Source organism: Erinaceus europaeus, chromosome 22, assembly GCF_950295315.1.
Source record: "Erinaceus europaeus chromosome 22, mEriEur2.1, whole genome shotgun sequence".
NCBI lineage: Eukaryota > Metazoa > Chordata > Mammalia > Eulipotyphla > Erinaceidae > Erinaceus > Erinaceus europaeus.
In genome coordinates, this window is record NC_080183.1 from 14,416,264 (window position 1) to 14,433,202 (window position 16,939).

Below are 16,939 nucleotides of genomic sequence, written 5' to 3' on the forward strand. Positions count from 1 at the left end.
GGCCCAGGTATGAGTGTCCTTGCATAACCATTATACTATTTCCCCTGCCCCTCTAGCACAATTCTAAGCCACCACTGCGTGATTCTCTTTAGGGACTGTGGGAGGAGATAGTGTTTTCCCTGGCTACCCATTGACTTACACAGCATCCAGCCTTGTCCCATTGAAAGCATATCCTTGGACTGATGTAAAACCATTGTTGTAGAGTTTCCTACAATTAACAAAAAGAGGTGAAATCAGTAACACCTGAAGAGATTGTGACTGGCCTTTTTTCTGAGGAGAAGGCTTCCTTTTTTCAGCGTTAGAAACATGCAGAACGCCTCTCGAGTGCCACTTTCAAGCCCTGTGAGAAAAGTTGACAGTATGTCATAGTTGGGATAGAAGATAGTATTTGGGAGGAGGGTAGATAGCATAATGGTTATGCAAAGAGACTCTCTTGCCTGAGGCTCTAAAGTCCCAGGTTCAATCCCCTGGCACCACCATAAGCCGGAGCTGAGCAGTGCTATGGTAATAATAATAATAATAATAATAAATAAAAATAAAATAAAAGGAAGAACAAAGAAAATCTACTAAGAACATACTATTTCCCAGTTTACATCTGCAGTCACTGCTTGTAACTTTAAGCTGTTTCTCCGGAGTAGACTCTTTGAGGAGCAGTGATTTACCAGTGTTATGGGGTTTTAAAAGTCTGTAACAGGGGTTTCAGGTGAATCTATAATGGTGGGATAATTGCAGTGTCATAATCACGTCTTGAAGACATCATCTAAACCTAAGATTTTCACATTTGAATTTTATCTGTATCTTTATTCTCAAGGGTAATCATGGGTTATACTCTTTTGAAAATGTTTTAATTATTTATTTATTGGATAAAGACAGAGAAATCAAGAGGGAAGGGGGACATAGAGGAGAGGGAGAAAGAGAGACCTGTAGCAGTCTTTCACCACAGGTGAAGGATGGTGGTCGTGGGGAAGTCTTGAACCATGGTCCCTGCACATTGTAACATGTGTGCTCAACCAGGTGTGCCACTGCCCAGCCTCCCATTCTTAATGTTCTTAATAGTTGTGGTCTGAATTAAACTTCACTGATGACTCTAAGAAAACAAGAGACTGAAACAGCAAAATGGTGTGCTGCTTTGCCAGGCTCGTGAGCCCGGTTTAAGCCCCGATGCTGCCGTATTGAAGGAAGCTCTGACCCTGTGCTCTTTGATTTTCTGCCTCTTGCCCTTTCTATCTCTATCTAATAAATGAAAGAGAAAAAAAAGGAAGAAGGAGAGAAAGAAAAAAAGGGAGGAAGAAAGAAATGGGGAGAAAGAAGACAGACCATACTCCTTTGCGGAAATCTTAAAGTTTTAACGTGTATGTGATGGGGCCTGGGCTCAAAACTAGTTCATGGACATGGCAAAGTAGAAGCACTATTATTTTGCTAGTTTCAGTTAAATGTACTTTAACCCCAGATTCTTCTTCTGTACAGCAGGGAAACTGGAATACAGACTGCTAGATCAAATGCAGACTGAACATGGTACACTGCTTTTGTAAATGTAATTTGATGGGGATAGAACCACACGCTCTGTCGCATTACTGCGTCTTCCTGCTTTTACCCTGCGATAGCAGAGTTGAGTGACTCTCATAGTAGCCCTGTGGTCTCTAAACCTGACTGGCTTGTCATGGGAAAAAAATATGCAGTCTATGTTTATAAGAAATACTTGGGGTGGGGGTGGGGGCAGGTGATAACACACCTAGTTTAGCACACACATTATTACAGTGCGCAAGGACCCAAGTTCAAGCTCCCAGTCCCCACCTGCAGGGAGAAATCTTCATGAGTGGTGAAGCAGGTCTGCAGGGGTCTCTCTGTCTCTCTCCCTTCCCATCCCCCCCTCTCAATTTCTCTCTGTCTCTATTTATGTATAAATATATAAATAATTTTAAAAATACATTAAAAAAGAAATACTTGGGGGCTGGGTGGCGGCATACCTGGTTGAGTATACATGTTACTATGCACAAGGCCCTGGTTTCAAGGCCCCAGTTCAACCTGTGGGACGGAAATTTCATGAGCAATGAAGCACTGCTGCAGGGGTCTCTCGTTTTTCTCTCCTCTGTTTCTACTTCCCTATCAATTTCTCTCTGTCACTACCCAATAAATAAATAAATATTTGTTGTTTTTTTTAAAAAAAAAAAAACTTGAGGCCCAGTAGGTGGTGCAGTAGATAAGATTGATGTTGGCCTTACTGTAATGAGGTCCTGACTTTGATCATGGCATGGAATATGGCAGACTGATGCTCTGGTTCCCCCCAAATAAATAAATAAATAAATAAATCTAGGGCTAGGGAGATAGCAAAATGATAATGCAGAAAGACTTTCATGCCTGAGGGCCTGAGGGTCCTGGTTCAATCCCCAGCAGAGATGAGCAGTGCTCTGGTCTTGGTCTCTCTCTTGCTTTTATAAATAAATAAAGTATTAAAAAAAAAAAAAGAGAGAGACACTATTGTTACTCAAGGCATCTTCTCATCTGTTACAGGGCCATACCATAAAGCAATACTCTGCTTTATTGACATAAAACTCCTGGCAGAATACAGAACATGCATTAGAAGGTGACATGGTTCTTATATTGTCTGCGCATCTATGACAGTCCCCTTACTGTTAGGAATGGAACTGACAATACTCACAACGTCAGGGTTTCATTGCATAGTCCCTGAAACCCATTTGCAGGAATGGAAGTCATATACGGATTGTCTGTGATTTCACTGCAAGAGAGGGAAAAAAAAAACACTTGGTGAAGGAAGTCTTTCTTCCCAGAGCTGGGCTCTTGTACATACATACTTTAGTAACTGAGCACAATTCACTTTCAGGGGACTCTTTCTTAAGTTTCATTAACCCTTCTCTTTTTTTCTTCCATTTTTGTTTGTGATTAATAGTGTTATAATACTTTAAGATTAACAGTGTATAGTTCCACACCATACCCACCACCAGAGTTCTGTAGCCCCACTTTCTCACGTCCCAAAGATAACCGCCATAGTTTTCACAAGTCTTAGAAATAGTTTGCTTGCTCTCCCCCCATTGGTCCTTCCACCCCAGAATAGTAAAGCACTCCAGTGAGCTGTCCCAGTTGGAAATGCACACAGAGTCCCAGTGGGGTAGTGCTTTCAGTGCTTGACTTAATCCTCATCCCTGCAGCACTGCTTCACTGCTCAGAAAGTCCCCTACTATAGGTGGGACTGGGGGCTTGAACCCAGGTCCTTGTGTACTATTACAGGTATGCTCGACCATATGTGCCACCAGCCAACCCCCAAAGATTTGTTGCTTTAATATATTGTATTTATGTATTTATTATTGGGTAGAGACAGAGAGAAATTGATAGGGAGAGAGAGAGAGGGAGACCTCTAGCCCTGCTTCACCACTAACTTGCAGGAGCAGGGCCCTCTATAGACGCCTAGTCCATCACAGCTGGGTTCAGGAAGCACTGAGAAGGGCTGGGAGACAGGATTAGTGGACTTCATTTTGTGTGTATTACTGAAATGTTCTCCATGTGCAGAACAGTCAGGTAGATGCTCCTGGAGAACATTATGAGCTACTGTTTCCTACAAGATTAAAAAAAAAGTTTTTTGGTTGTGGTTATTATTGTTTTATTGATGTCGTTGTTGTTGGATAGGACAGAGAGAAATAGAGAGAGGAGAGGAAGACAGAGAGGGGCAGAGAAAGATAGACACTTGCAGACCTACTTTACTGCTTGTGAAGTGACTCCCCTGCAGGTGGGGAGCCGGGGGGCTCGAACCAGGATCCTTATGCTGGTCTTTGCGCTTGGTGCCACCTGCACTTAATCCACTGTGCTACCGCCTGACCCCCCCCCCAATTAAAAAAAAAAACTTTATTTATTGGATAGAGACAGCTAGAAATCAAGAGGGAGACAGAGAGACACCAGCAGCCCTGCTTCACCACTTACAAAGCATTCCCCCTGCAGGTGAGGACTGGGAGCTCGACCCTGGGTCCTTGTGCATTGAAACATGTGCACTCAACCAGGTGTGCCACCACCTGGCCCCGCCACTCTAGTGCAGCAAAGAGGTATGGTCAGTTACTTTTTCCCCAACAAAACTCCAAAAAAATCATCACTCCACATTTCTTTTTTTCTGGCTCTGGAGAGGACACTCAGTTTGTACTTCTCTTAGCAAGTGGTTTTGCAAGACAGCTGGCCACATCACTGCTTCTTGGGAAAAGAGCACACAGCCACCAATCAGAAAGTTGCAGGACATTGAACACCATTAACGATGACCTAGGGGCTCTATGAAGAGACACTTAATTCTTCTCATCTCCAGTTTCTTTTATTATTATTATTGTTATTGTTGTTGTAGTTATTGTTGTTGTTACTGATGTTATCTTTGTTAGATAGGACAGAGAGAAATGGAGAGAGGAGGGGAAGACAGAGAGGGAAAGAGAAATAGACACCTGCAGACCTGCTTCATTGCTTGTGAAGCGACTCCCCTGCAGGTGGAGAGCCGGGGGCTCAAACTGAGATTCTTACACCAGTCCTTGCGCTTTGCACCACGTGCGCTGAACCTGCTGCGCTACCACCCTGCTCCCCAGTTTCTTTACTTGTAACATGGAGATTGTAACTTTCCTTTATGCTTCATATGGTGGCTTAGAGAACAAGTCTGGCTGTGCACAGAGAAGTGTTTGAGAAATTACTAGAAGCAATGTGAGTCCCTTATCTGTGTGAAGCTGCTATTCTGCAGAGAAAAAAAAAGATCTCCAGGGTGAATTTGTGTGAGGAGCACCAGGCATCTTTTGGTAAAGAAAAGCATCAAACCGGGCAGTGTGCCCACCTGGTTGAGTGCACACCTTACCATGTTCAAGCATCCAGGTTCAAGTCCCTGCTCCCCACCTGCGAAGGAATGCTTCAATAATTGTGAGGCATCTTTCACTCTACTTCTCTATCTCCCCTCCCCTCTCAATTTCTCTCTGTCCTAGCAAATAAAATGGAAAGAAAAAAATGGCTGTTGGGAGTGGTGGATTCATAGTGCTGGCACAGAGCCCCAACAGTAACCCTGGTGGCAATAATAAAACAAAAAAGAAAGAAAAGAAAGAATAAAGAGAAGAAGGAAGGAAGGAAGGAAGGAAGGAAGGAAGAAAAAAATGCCTTCTCTGTTTCATTTATGTGGCAAATTGCCTTAAAGCAGGAATATCTATAAAAATAACCAGGCTATGAAATACACTCATATAAAAATAGAACTAGCCCCCAGTTCAGAGACCTGGGGTGAGAGCCTGATGTTAATGCACTAGTAAATCCCGGGTAAATAATTTAATCCCTTCAGGCCTCAGTCTCCTTTTCTATCTTGCAGGATAATGTCTCTTGCAATATCTACTTTCTAGAGTTGTTTTTACAATATCAAATAACATAATGTTTGTGAAAACACTCCAAAAAAAGCATGAAGCACTTTGAAAGCAGAAAGGTTCATTATTGTCATTATCATCATTTAGTGCTACAAAGTAGGAGAGAGATTTACAGAAAGGCAAGGCAAAGAAGAAGAATTTAAAGAATATTTCTTATTTCTTATTTTTATTTTTTGCATTGAATCTACCGGGGCCCCTGAGTGCTTTTTATTCTGAAAAAGAAACACTCACACAATCAAAACTCACAAAAGGGGAAGAAACAGAGGGTTACTCCCCCGCAATCAGTCACCGTCTATTAGGGAAGCCTGGCCCGCACATCTTTGAAGCACTTGCTGCCGTGGTGGGCAGAGAGCGAGGGAGAGGGCAATGACAGGACATCGTTGGCGTTTTGTTAGCCCAAGAACCAAGGACCAAGTGGCGCTGGCAGATAACACGCTTCCTTCCCATCTCCTGGTTTTCTCTCAGCACTTGCAACACTAATTGTCTCAAGACTCATTTTCCTCTCCAGGTTTCTTTGCCATTCAGCTTACAAACTCCAAACATTTCCTGCATGATGAATCCAATGTTCCTGGTGGCTATTTATATTTTTCTTCTCCTTCCTTCCTTCCTTTCTTCCTTTCTTCCTTCCTTCCTTCCTTCCTTCCTTCCATTCTCTCTTACCTTCTTTTTTTAAAAAATTGTTTATTTATTTATTCTCCCTTTTGTTGCCCTTGTTGTCTTTTTATTGTTGTTGTAGTTATTATTGTTGTCGTTGTTAGATAGAACATAGAGAAATGGAGAGAGGAGGGGAAGACAGAGAGGAGGGGAGAAAGACACCTGCAGACCTGCTTCACTGCCTGTGAAGCAACTCCCCTGCAGGTGGGGAGCCTGGGGCTTGAACCGGGATCCTTACGCTGGTCCTTGTGCTGTGTGCCACAGGCGCTTAACCCGCTGCGCTATCACCTGACTCCCTCTTACCTTCTTTTTGATACAGACAGAAGTTTAGAGAGCAGAAGGGAGAAAAACAGACACTTGCAGCACTGCTTCACTGCTTGTGAAACTTCCCCCTGCAAGTGGGGACTGGGGGCTTGAACCTGGGTCTATGCACGTGATAGTGTGTCACTGCCTAGCCCCTCAGGCCTTGTTTTTATCTCCCCTTTCCCAAAATAGCATATTGAACTCACTCTTAAGTCCAGAAAAACAGTCCATCCCATGGTAACAAAAGCAGCTGAATGTCCTTCTTTTAGGATATTGGGTATTGGGTGCCTAGACACTATTACTTCTCAGTCTCCCCTGGAGAGGAGCATTTAGACTGGAGTGTTCATATATGTTCACTATGTAACAAATGCAGTGAAACTTTATCTTTTGGCAGCAGTTAAACCAAAGCCATTAAATGTCTCTTCTGAGCAGAACTATGTCACAGAAAATTAAAAGAGAAATTTCCGGGGGAGGGGCCTATGTGAGAAATTCATTACCACTAAAACTTGCTCTTATTTAATTATTCCCATCAGCAAGTAGACATGCCATAATATCTCCCATTAAAAATAAATAACAGCAAACGTATGCTCATGATTTTCAGTAGTCTAAATTTTGAGGCATTTTCTGCTCTTTTTGATAGTAAAATGTTTCAGTTTGTTATGGTCACTCTCTCTAAACTTCTCCCTCTGGTTTGCCCTCAGGCCCACTCCAACTAGATTCTTCCAAGCCCAGTTCTCTACCAGAACTATTTTTTAAAATATTTATTTATTTATTCCCTTTTGTTGCCCTTGTTGTTTTATTGTTATAGTTATTATTGTCATTGTTACTGTTGTCATTGTTGTTGGATAAGACAGAGAGAAATGGAGAGAGGAGGGGAAGACAGAGAGAGGGAGAGAAAGCTAGACACCTGCAGACCTGCTTCACTGCTAGTGAAGTGACTGCCCTGTGCTACTGCCCGATTCCCACCAGAACTATTTTTATTAGAGTTGTTAATGCCTCATGTTACTAAACTCAGTAACTATTTCTTTGGTATTTCTTACTTCATCCTTTAGAACATTTTCCTTCGATGATAACCCCTTCCTCCTGGAAATAAATGTTTTCCTTGGCTTCAACTAATCCTCATGGCTGCACCTAGCTTGAGCTCCCAGACCGTGACAAATGAAAGATTGCAAGCATGGAGTGTGTGCATACTTACAGTATAAAAAATACATCGATGGAGGAAACTTTGGTCAGGTCAGGGAAGATTCTAAGTCCAGTGTTGAAAATGCCACTGAAGTCCATGAAAAAGAAGGAAAGCAAACCCCAGAGATTTGGTGATTAAGTCAACACACAAGCAGCAGGATAATGCAATAGCTGAATGCACAGTTTCTGAAATCACAAGTCAACTTCTAACTCCTTCACTTAGTAGTTGAATAGCCATGGACACTATTTGTTGGCCAAGATGTTTCCACAAGGTGTGACAGAGTCAACACACCTTTCTTGTTTAGAAGAATCTGGGTTTTTTTTTTAAACTATGTGGGATCTCAAGGAATAGGAAATTTTTTTACAGGTATGCACATGCACACAAGTACATGTGGATATATTTGTGCATGTAGGTCTATGTGATTTTTTTCTTCTTTTAATGGGGGGGTATTGTGTGTGTTTGTGTTTTGGGGTGTGTGTGCTTGAAAATAAAGGGAATGGAGCAGGAAGACACTATAATTACCTGACTCCACGCCAGGCTTCCTTTTTAAAATACCACTTTGTATTGCATTCATTATCTTGACAAAAATGATGTTCCAGGTTAGTGATCTGGAGGTGTGACAGCAGCAGTGCCACTTAAAAAAGATAAATACTGTGTCCAGAGACTTAATCTCCAGAGTTGAATAGTGCTCTGCTCAAAACAACCCCCCAGACAAAAATAGATGATATGCCTAAATAAGGAAAACAAATGGGGCCAACGAGATAGCTCACCTCTGAGCAGGTCTGCTTTGCCATGAGACCCAGATTCAAGCTAGTACCCCAAGGCACTGGTGGAAGCTTCAGTGCTCTGGTAACTTTCCCTCTTCTCTGTCTTTTTATAAATTATCTTTATTTAGTTATTGGATAGAGACAGCCAGAAATTGAGAGGGAAGGGGAGATAGAGAGGGAGAGAGAAAAAGAGGCACCTGCAGCCCTGCTTCACCATTCATGAAACCTCCCCCCTGCAGGTGGGGTCTGGGGGCTTGAAGTCGGGTCCTTGCGCACTGTAACGTGTGCTCAACCAGCTGCACCACCACCCGACCCCTTCCCCTCTTCTCTATCTTTATCTGAAAAAGTCAGCCCAGAGCGATGAAGTTCCTGTGACAACCAAAAACAAACAAATAAACCAAACCAAACTAACAAATAAACAAAAACCCCAAGAGAGTGTCTTCTTTAAAACGGCAATATTTGTGTAGAAGAGTTAGGAATTTGGAACCAGGCAGTGGCGCACCTGATTAAGTGCTCACATTACAGTGTGCAAGGACCCAGGTTCAAGCCCCTGGTCCCCACCTGCAGAGGGAAAGCTTCACAAGTGGTGAAGCAGGGCTGCAGGTGTCTCTCTGTCTTTCTCCCTATCTCCCCCTCCTCTCCCAATTTGTCTCTGTCTCTATCCAATAATAAATAAAAAAGAGCTAGGAATTCCAGCTGAGCTAAGATCTCTAATCTTAAAAACAACAGACAAGTCTACTCCCTTTTTCTTTTAACTAAAAAGGGTTAAAAATTATTTTATTTATTTATTGTCTCCAGGGTTATTGCTGGGGAGCCGTGCTTGCACTATAATTCCACTGCTCCTGGTGGCCATTTTCCCCATTTTGTTGCCCTTGTTGTAGTTGTTATTGTTATTGTTGCCATTGCTGTTGTCCTTGTTGGATAGGACAAAGAGAAATGGAAAGAGGCGGGGAAGACAGAGAGGGGGAGAGAAAGATAGACACCTGCAGACCTGCTTCACCATCCGTGAAGCGACCCCCTGCCGGGGGCTCAAACCAGGATCCTTACGCGGGTTCTTGCACTTCTCACCATGTGCGCTTAACCCACTGCGCAACTGCCCAGCCCCAGAAAAATATATTTTATTTACTGTGTGTGTGTGTGTGTGTGTGTGAGAGAGAGAGAGAGAGAGAGAGAGAGAGAGAGAGAGAATAAAGGCACATAGCTATAGAAAGAAAGCACGGCTCAGTTCTGGCTTATGCTGGTGCTGAGGATTAAAACTGGAATTTAGAGCCTCAGGCATGCAGGTCCTTTGCAGAACCATTATACTGTCTCCCCATCCCCAAGAAGGATTGATTTATTTACTTACTGATGACAGAACTAGAACAGTACTCTGGCACATGTGCAAGGACCCAGGTTCACCAGCAGGGGCAGCTTCATGAGTGGTAAAGCAGTGCGGCAGGTGTCTCCCTTTCTCTCTCCTTCTTTCTCCACCTTCTCCTCTCCACTTTTATCTCTCTCTCTATCTCTCTCTTTTTTTTTATCAGAGCACTGCTCAGCTCTGGTTTATGGTGGTGTGGGGGATTGAACCTGGGACTTTGGAACCTCAGAATGAGAGTCTCCCCTCTCAATTTTTCTATCCAATCAATCAATCAATCAATAAAATATGAAGTTTTTGTTGACCCTCAAACACCCTTCAGCATCTTACCCCATCATATCCCTTTCTCCCATGCCCACATCTTCAGGATGAAACTATTGACATTCTACCTCCTAACTGCAATGTGGTCCTAACACATTTGTGTCTTTATCACGTTATTTTAGCCATGAGGATTTCTCTTCTGCCCCTCCCGTTCATTCCATGAATAACTTTTATTCATTCTTAAATACTTAAAAAAAAGATTAAGAACACATGCTTTTATTTCAAAAGTCCTGGGTGGAACTGAACTAACGTTACTGGTGGTAGCTTTGGGGTAAAGCTGATTTTCATGTTCTCCCTCCACATGTTCTTGTTTTCCAATTTTTGAAAATGCTCATAAATAGGAAGCAAGGGCATACAGGCAGATAATATGGCTGCTGTCTGGAGAACCTGACAGTAGTCACACCTGTCCATTGAACTGTTTCATTTAGCACTATGCCTGTGTTTGGTGGTGAAATTGCAATGAAGTATAAACTTTTTATTTTTTTGCTGTATTACGCTGTATTCCACCCATTTCCTAATGAAGTTGGCCAGTGGGCTTTCAGTGTTTTGATTTGTTCTATTTGATTTAAAGACTACATGCATGGTGGTATTTTCTTCGTCCTGTCTCTTGGAGCAGGCCTCTGCCCTAGCTCTCTGTGCTAATGTCCAAATAGGCTCACTTTTTCCCCTGATATTTTGCCAGATGGGAAAGGGTAAGTTTAAACCACAGAATATCCATTTCACCACTAGAATAGCTCTGACACACAGTATCTAAGGGAGATTCCTGGCAGATAACATTATAATTCTTTCAAAAATTATTTATTTATTTATTTATTATTGGGTAGAGACAGAGAGAAATTGAGAGGGGAGATAGAGAAAGGGGGAGAGAAAGACAGAAAGACACCTGCAGACTTGCTTCACCACTCATGAAGCTTTCCCCTGCAGGTGGTGTCTTGGGGCTCCAACATGGGCCCTAGTGCATGTTACAACATGTGCACTCCAACTAGGTCTGCCACCACCTAGCCCCAACATTAGAATTGTTTGCAAAAGACTATGGATGGAGAGGAATTAATACTTACAGGAACTTCAGAAGGGGGAGTTCTTTTAGGGCACCAGGATCTATATAAGTTAAACTTCTGGTGTTACGAATTTCTCTGAAAGTGACAAGGAATGCATTAGACACAATGACACATCTGTTTTCGTTCTTACAAAAGAAATAAAACAGCTTCAATCTGGTTTCACAAATGTCTGTGCAAAGAACATGCACTGCCTTCCCTCCAAGCTACATATTACCACATCTAAAGGTCCCTCCCTTTTTCCTCCTCTCTCTCTGGGTCCTGATGGAGCTGGAGTTCAGAGCCCTCTTATGTTCTTCCTCCTATCACTTCTATCCCATTGTGAGTATGGATCAAAACTGTTTTTGGTGTGCAGAAGGTAGAAGTTGTGGACTCTGTAATTGCTTCTCTGCTGGACATGGGCATTAGCAGGTCAATCCATATCCCCAGCCTCCAACAGAATTTCGTACAAAGTTTTAAAAAGTACTAGTTGTGATGTTTGAGTAAGAACATTGAATATGAAACAGATCTTGGAAAAGAGAAGATGGAGTTGGTTGTGAGAACAGAATCCAGCTACCTACTTCCCCAGATCAGATGTCTTTCTATATTAATATAACCTATAGGCCCACTGTCTTGATTAGCATGGCATCGTTAGTCTAGAAACTCTTGTCCAGACAGATAGCTTGTTGATTAGCAGAACCCCATCAGTGCTTCAACAGAAAGCATTAGCAATTTACTCCTCAAAATCTTAGACCTATTGCCTCAAAATCTTTGCTTGGCTATATACAATAATCTTTTAAAAAGTTTCTTTGTTCTTTTAAAATTAGTGATTTAATATTGATCGACAAGATTGTGGGATAAGAGGGATAGAATTCCATATAATTCCTACCACTAGAGTTATATATCCTATTCCCTCCATTGGAAGTTTCCCTATTCTTTATCTCTCTGGGAGTTTGGACCAAAGGTATCAATAGAGTGCAGAAGGTGGAAGGTCTGGCTTCTGTAATTACTTTTGTACAGGACATGGGAATTGATAGGTCAATCCATACCCCCAACCTGTTTCTATCTTTCCCTAGTGGGGCAGGGCTCTGGGGAAGGTGGGGATCCAGGACACATTGGTGAGGTCGTCTGCCCAGGGAGGTCAGGTTGGCATCATGATAGCATCTGCAACTTGGTGGATGAAAAGCATTAAGATATAAAGCGGAACAAATTGTTTAAGGGGGCTAGGCAGTGGCACCCCAGGTTAAGTGCACATAGTGCAAATTGTTTAATAATTAGGAACCTAAAGATAAGAATATAACAGATGAGATTTGGAGTCTTCATGTTGGAAGAAGTTAGGAAGTATATCTTAGGTATATTCCAAAAGGCCCATGACTTTACTAATTTTTGCCTGAGAGTTAGCATGCAGGTGGGTTATGGGTATTGTCTGGGGAAATGGTGTCAGAGTTGGAAAGCTGGATTACGGCAGAGAGTAGCTCCAAATTATGGGGAAAGTATATAAATACCATTAACTGAACTATAAACCCCATCGATCTGAGCTGGGACCCATGTCCATTCATATTTAGCACAGGAGCCTGTTTAACCTCTGCATCCCTGTTGGTGTGGGCTCGAATTCCATGGTCACATCTAGGAACATTCTAGGCTGCACTCATTTCAGGACCCATCTTTCTTGAGTAGCAAAGTATGTTGACCCAGCCTCCCTTCGGAGAGTGGAGCAGTTTCTACTATTGTTGTTCTTCATTGAGGACAAGGTCCTATAGAGGCCCACAAAAGGGTCCACTATGTTGTTTCTGATGGAGATGACCAGTGATGGTGGAGAGAGGGATCTGTTAAATAGAGGTCTAGGCCCATCATATCTATGTGGAAATCCCACAACACTGAACCTTCCCTCAAAGTTCAGGAGACATCTGGGTGCCTTTTTATCCTCTCCTTCTTCTCCTCTTCTTAGTATTCGCATGCTACCTTTTCTGCAGTTCAATTGCATTAGTCATCTATAATCTACATATGAATGAAACCACCCTGTATTGGTCCTCTTCATCTTTACTTACTACACTTAGCATAATCACCTCCAGTTCCATCCTCTTGTTCTAGATGATGAACCGTATCCTTTTTGATTGCAGAATAGAGTTCCAACATATATCTCCCATAAGTTCTTTTTTAAAATTATCCTTATTTATTGTATAGAGATAGCCAGAAGTTGAGAGGAAAGGGGAGACAGAGAGGGAGAGAGACAGAGATACCTGCAGCACTGCTTCACCACTTGTGAAGCTTTCTCCCTACAGGTGGGAGCTGGGGGCTTGAACCCTGGTCCTTGCACATTGTAACATGTGCACTCAACCAGGTGCACCACCACCTGGCCCTTTCTCCCACAAGTTCTATTTTTCCCATTTTGTTGCCCTTGTTGTTGCGCGTGTTGTAGTTGTAATTGTTATTGCAGCTGTTCTTGTTGGATAGGACAGAGAGAAATGGAGAGAGAAGGGGAAGACAGAGAGGAAAGAGAAAGACAGACACCTGCAGACCTGCCTCACCACCTGTGAAGTGACCCCCCCCCCCTTCAGGTGGGGATCCGGGGCTCGATCTGGGATTGTTACGCCTGTTCCTAGTGCTTTGCGTCATGTGCACTTAACCCGCTGCACTACTGCCCACTCCCCAGACCCCACAAGTTCTTTATCCAGCCATTTGCCATGGGCATTTGGATTGTTTACATATTTTTGCTATTGTAAATAATGAGACTATAAACACAGGGGTGCATATATCCTATAAAATTGGTATTTCCAGGGAGTTGGGTGGTAGGGCAGCGGGTTAAGAGCAGGTGGCGCAAAACTAAAGGATCCTGATTCCAGCACTCAGCTCCCCACCTGCAGGGGAGTCGCTTCACAGGCGGTGAAGCAGGTCTGCAGGTGTCTGCCTTTCTCTCCCCCTCTCTGTCTTCCCCTCCTCTCTCCATTTCTCTCTGTCCTATCCAACGACGACAATATCAGTAACAACAATAATAATAACCACAACAATAAAACAACAAGGGCAGCAAAAGGGAATCAATAAATAAATATTAAAAAAAATAAAATTGGTATTTTCGTGTTCTTTGGGTATATGCGTAGGAGTGGCAGTGCTGGGCCATAGAGTGTGTCCACACGTATTTGTTTTAAGTATTCTACAGTTTCCCATAGTGGCTGCATCAATTTACATTACTACCGACAGTGTGCTAGAGTTTCTTTCTCCCCACATTCTCAGCAACACTTGTCACTTTCTGTTTTGTTGCTGTAGGCTATTCTTGTGTGAGGTAGAATCTCATTGTGTGCTTGATTTGCATTTCTCTCATGATAAATGATGGGGAGTATCTTTTTCATCTGTCTGTTTTCTTTAGAGAATTGTCTGTTAAGATCTTTTCCCAATTTAACACTGGGTTATTTGTTGTTGAGCTGTTGGATTTCTTTGTAAATGTTCCATCTCAATCTCTTGTTGTTTGAATGCTGTGCAAATGTCTACTCCCAGTAGCTTGATTGCCTTTATATCTTTGGGCATTTCTTTCGATATGTAGAAGCTTTTCAGTCTGATGTAGTCCCATCTCTTTATTATACTTTGTTTAGTTTCCTTGGCCATGGGGTTGGATGCTGAATACATCTTTGATGTTAAGGCCCTGAAGCATTCCCTTTATTTTTTCTTTTATGTATTTTATAGTTTCATGTCAAGCACTTCCATCTTTAATCCACTTTGAATTAATTCTGCTGCAATCTGTTAACTGATGGTCTAGTTTCATTCTTCTACATATGGCTATCCTGTTTTCTCAACACCTAGTTACAGAGACTTTCTTGGAAGAGTGGAGAGGGTATTGAAATCCTGGTGCATGGCAGGGGAAAGGGTCCAAAGCTGGAGGTGAGAGTAGAGTGCAGAGGTGATAAACAGCGCCCATGTGTCAACAGCTGTATTGTATTGAGGCTTGAACCTGGGTCCTTATGCTTTGTAATATGTGTGCTCTACCGGGTATATCACTGCCGGGCCCCTGTTTAGCTACTCTGGCCTTTCCTTCAGCTACTGTGGTCTTGAGTTCTTTGTTTTCTGTTTCAGTTTGTCTGATGGAATCACTTGGCATTTTCCACCACAGTTGTCTTTATTTCTCTGAGTTCTGTGAGAACTGATAACATTAAAGTCTTCTTTGGTGGGCTTACCTATCTCTTGTGTCTTTGGGCTTTTTCCAGGGCTTATGTCTTGACTTCTTGACAGAGCTGGTGGAGGTGTACTCTTGTCTCCCCATTATGATTTGTTGTTTGTTAGTGGTCTGTGTTAGAGATCCTTCCTTGACTGGGCCTCAGCAGAAGCAGGTTCCCTTTGGGATGTCTGCTGTCCTTTTGGGATGTCTGCTGTCATGGTCTGCTGAGGTGAAGCTTTTGTGATTGTCTAGGAGGGTCCTGTTCACTTAAAAGTTTGGTGAAGAAGAGGTACAGCATAACTCTGGGTCTTTGGAATGTCTCTGGGGGGTGGGCAGTTGGTGATGGGCAGGACACAGCTGTCCCCACAGTGACTGTCAAGGTGAGAGTTTCACTTCCCTGCTGGGTGAGATCTGCTAGCACATACTTCCAGGAGGTCTTGTAAAACGCTTCCTCAAAACAAACAGGTGGCACAATAAATTCTAGGTGATAACACTTGTATATTGAATCTAAAAAAGGCACTTGCAGAAAACCAGAGAGTAAAGTGTTGAGTTGTAGGGACAGAGGGTATGAGAAATGGGGAGAAATTTGATTGAACTACCAATTATAAAATTATGAAGCATGGGGCAAGATGTAATATAAAGCAGCGTGATTCTATTTAATAAGATTGAATTGTATATTTAAAAGTTACTGAGAGAACTGCTCTTAAATATCATCATCACACACAAAAAAAGAAATGATAATTTTGTGATAGGAAGGAGGTATTAACTAACTTACGGTATTAAACATTTTGTGATATGTTCATGTATCTAGTCAACACATTGTATACTTTAGATTAATACAGTTATAGGTCAACCATATCTTAATAAAATGAGACAAATTATTTACATATATAGATATATCAAAACAAAGAAAGGTGTGGACATGACCTACCAGTAGTTTTTAACTAAGTAGAGACAATTAATGTTCAAAATTAATGCAACTAATAGAGACTTTTCAAAGAAAGAAGCATCAGCAGAGAAACATGCCAAAGAGACTCAGCTAAGAGGAATCTGTATTTGAATGAACTCCAAACACCCAAGAGGGCAGCTAAGAATCACAGGATTTGGATCTGAGCAATTATGGCCAATGACTGTCAGAGGCAGCATCGCTGCCAGGAACCTGGGGATGTGGGGAGAATGAAAGACTGAGTAACTACCACACAGCAGGTAGGGAGCGAGATGGCCCTCAGACTGACTTTCACAAGAGCGGAAGCAGGCAGAGTTTGGACCAGCAGCCTGGATCCCCATGTGACTATGGAGAGCAATGGGCTTCCCACCTGCTTATTCTTGGTACTGTTCCAGAGGCAAGAAAGAAACTTCCATTTACCTCAAGGCTATTAGACTTATTATTATTATTACTATTATTTTGAGACAAGGAGGGAGAGAAAGAGACCATACTGTTGAAACTTGTTTCAGTAGAGTGGGGGCTAGGTTGGAACCTAGGTTATGCACACAGCAAAGCGATATGTTACCCAAGTGAGCTATGTCCTGGCCTCCTATTTTCAGTCTTACCTACATCTTGCAGTATGCATACTGATCCAAACTAATATAACCAGAACTGAGCAGTTTCTTAAAACACAGAGCACACTGTGAGTAATGAGTATCTCTGGCAGGTATGCCACCACCCAGCCCCGAGCAAGTTTCACTCTTATTGACCTTTCCTTTTGTTTTTCATTTCCTCTGGTTCTACCACCTAAATTGATTTTCCTTTTGTCTCATTAAGCCTTGCTGTATGTTTAAGAAAAGCCTAATAGTGATG

General features: G+C 42.4%; 1 protein-coding gene across 2 annotated transcripts in view; it reads right to left on the reverse strand.

Annotated features, from left to right (window-relative positions):
* TSHR (thyroid stimulating hormone receptor) overlaps positions 1-16,939 on the reverse strand; it is a 119,560-nt gene that overhangs the window by 38,751 nt on the left and 63,870 nt on the right. For both annotated transcript variants that reach the window (XM_060181259.1, XM_007533813.2), the window contains 4 exons: positions 11,019-11,093; positions 7,531-7,605; positions 2,660-2,737; positions 140-208 (listed from right to left, as the gene is read on the reverse strand). In XM_060181259.1, coding sequence (XP_060037242.1) covers positions 140-208; positions 2,660-2,737; positions 7,531-7,605; positions 11,019-11,093 — 297 coding nt within the window. The remainder of the gene's footprint in view (positions 1-139; positions 209-2,659; positions 2,738-7,530; positions 7,606-11,018; positions 11,094-16,939) is intronic.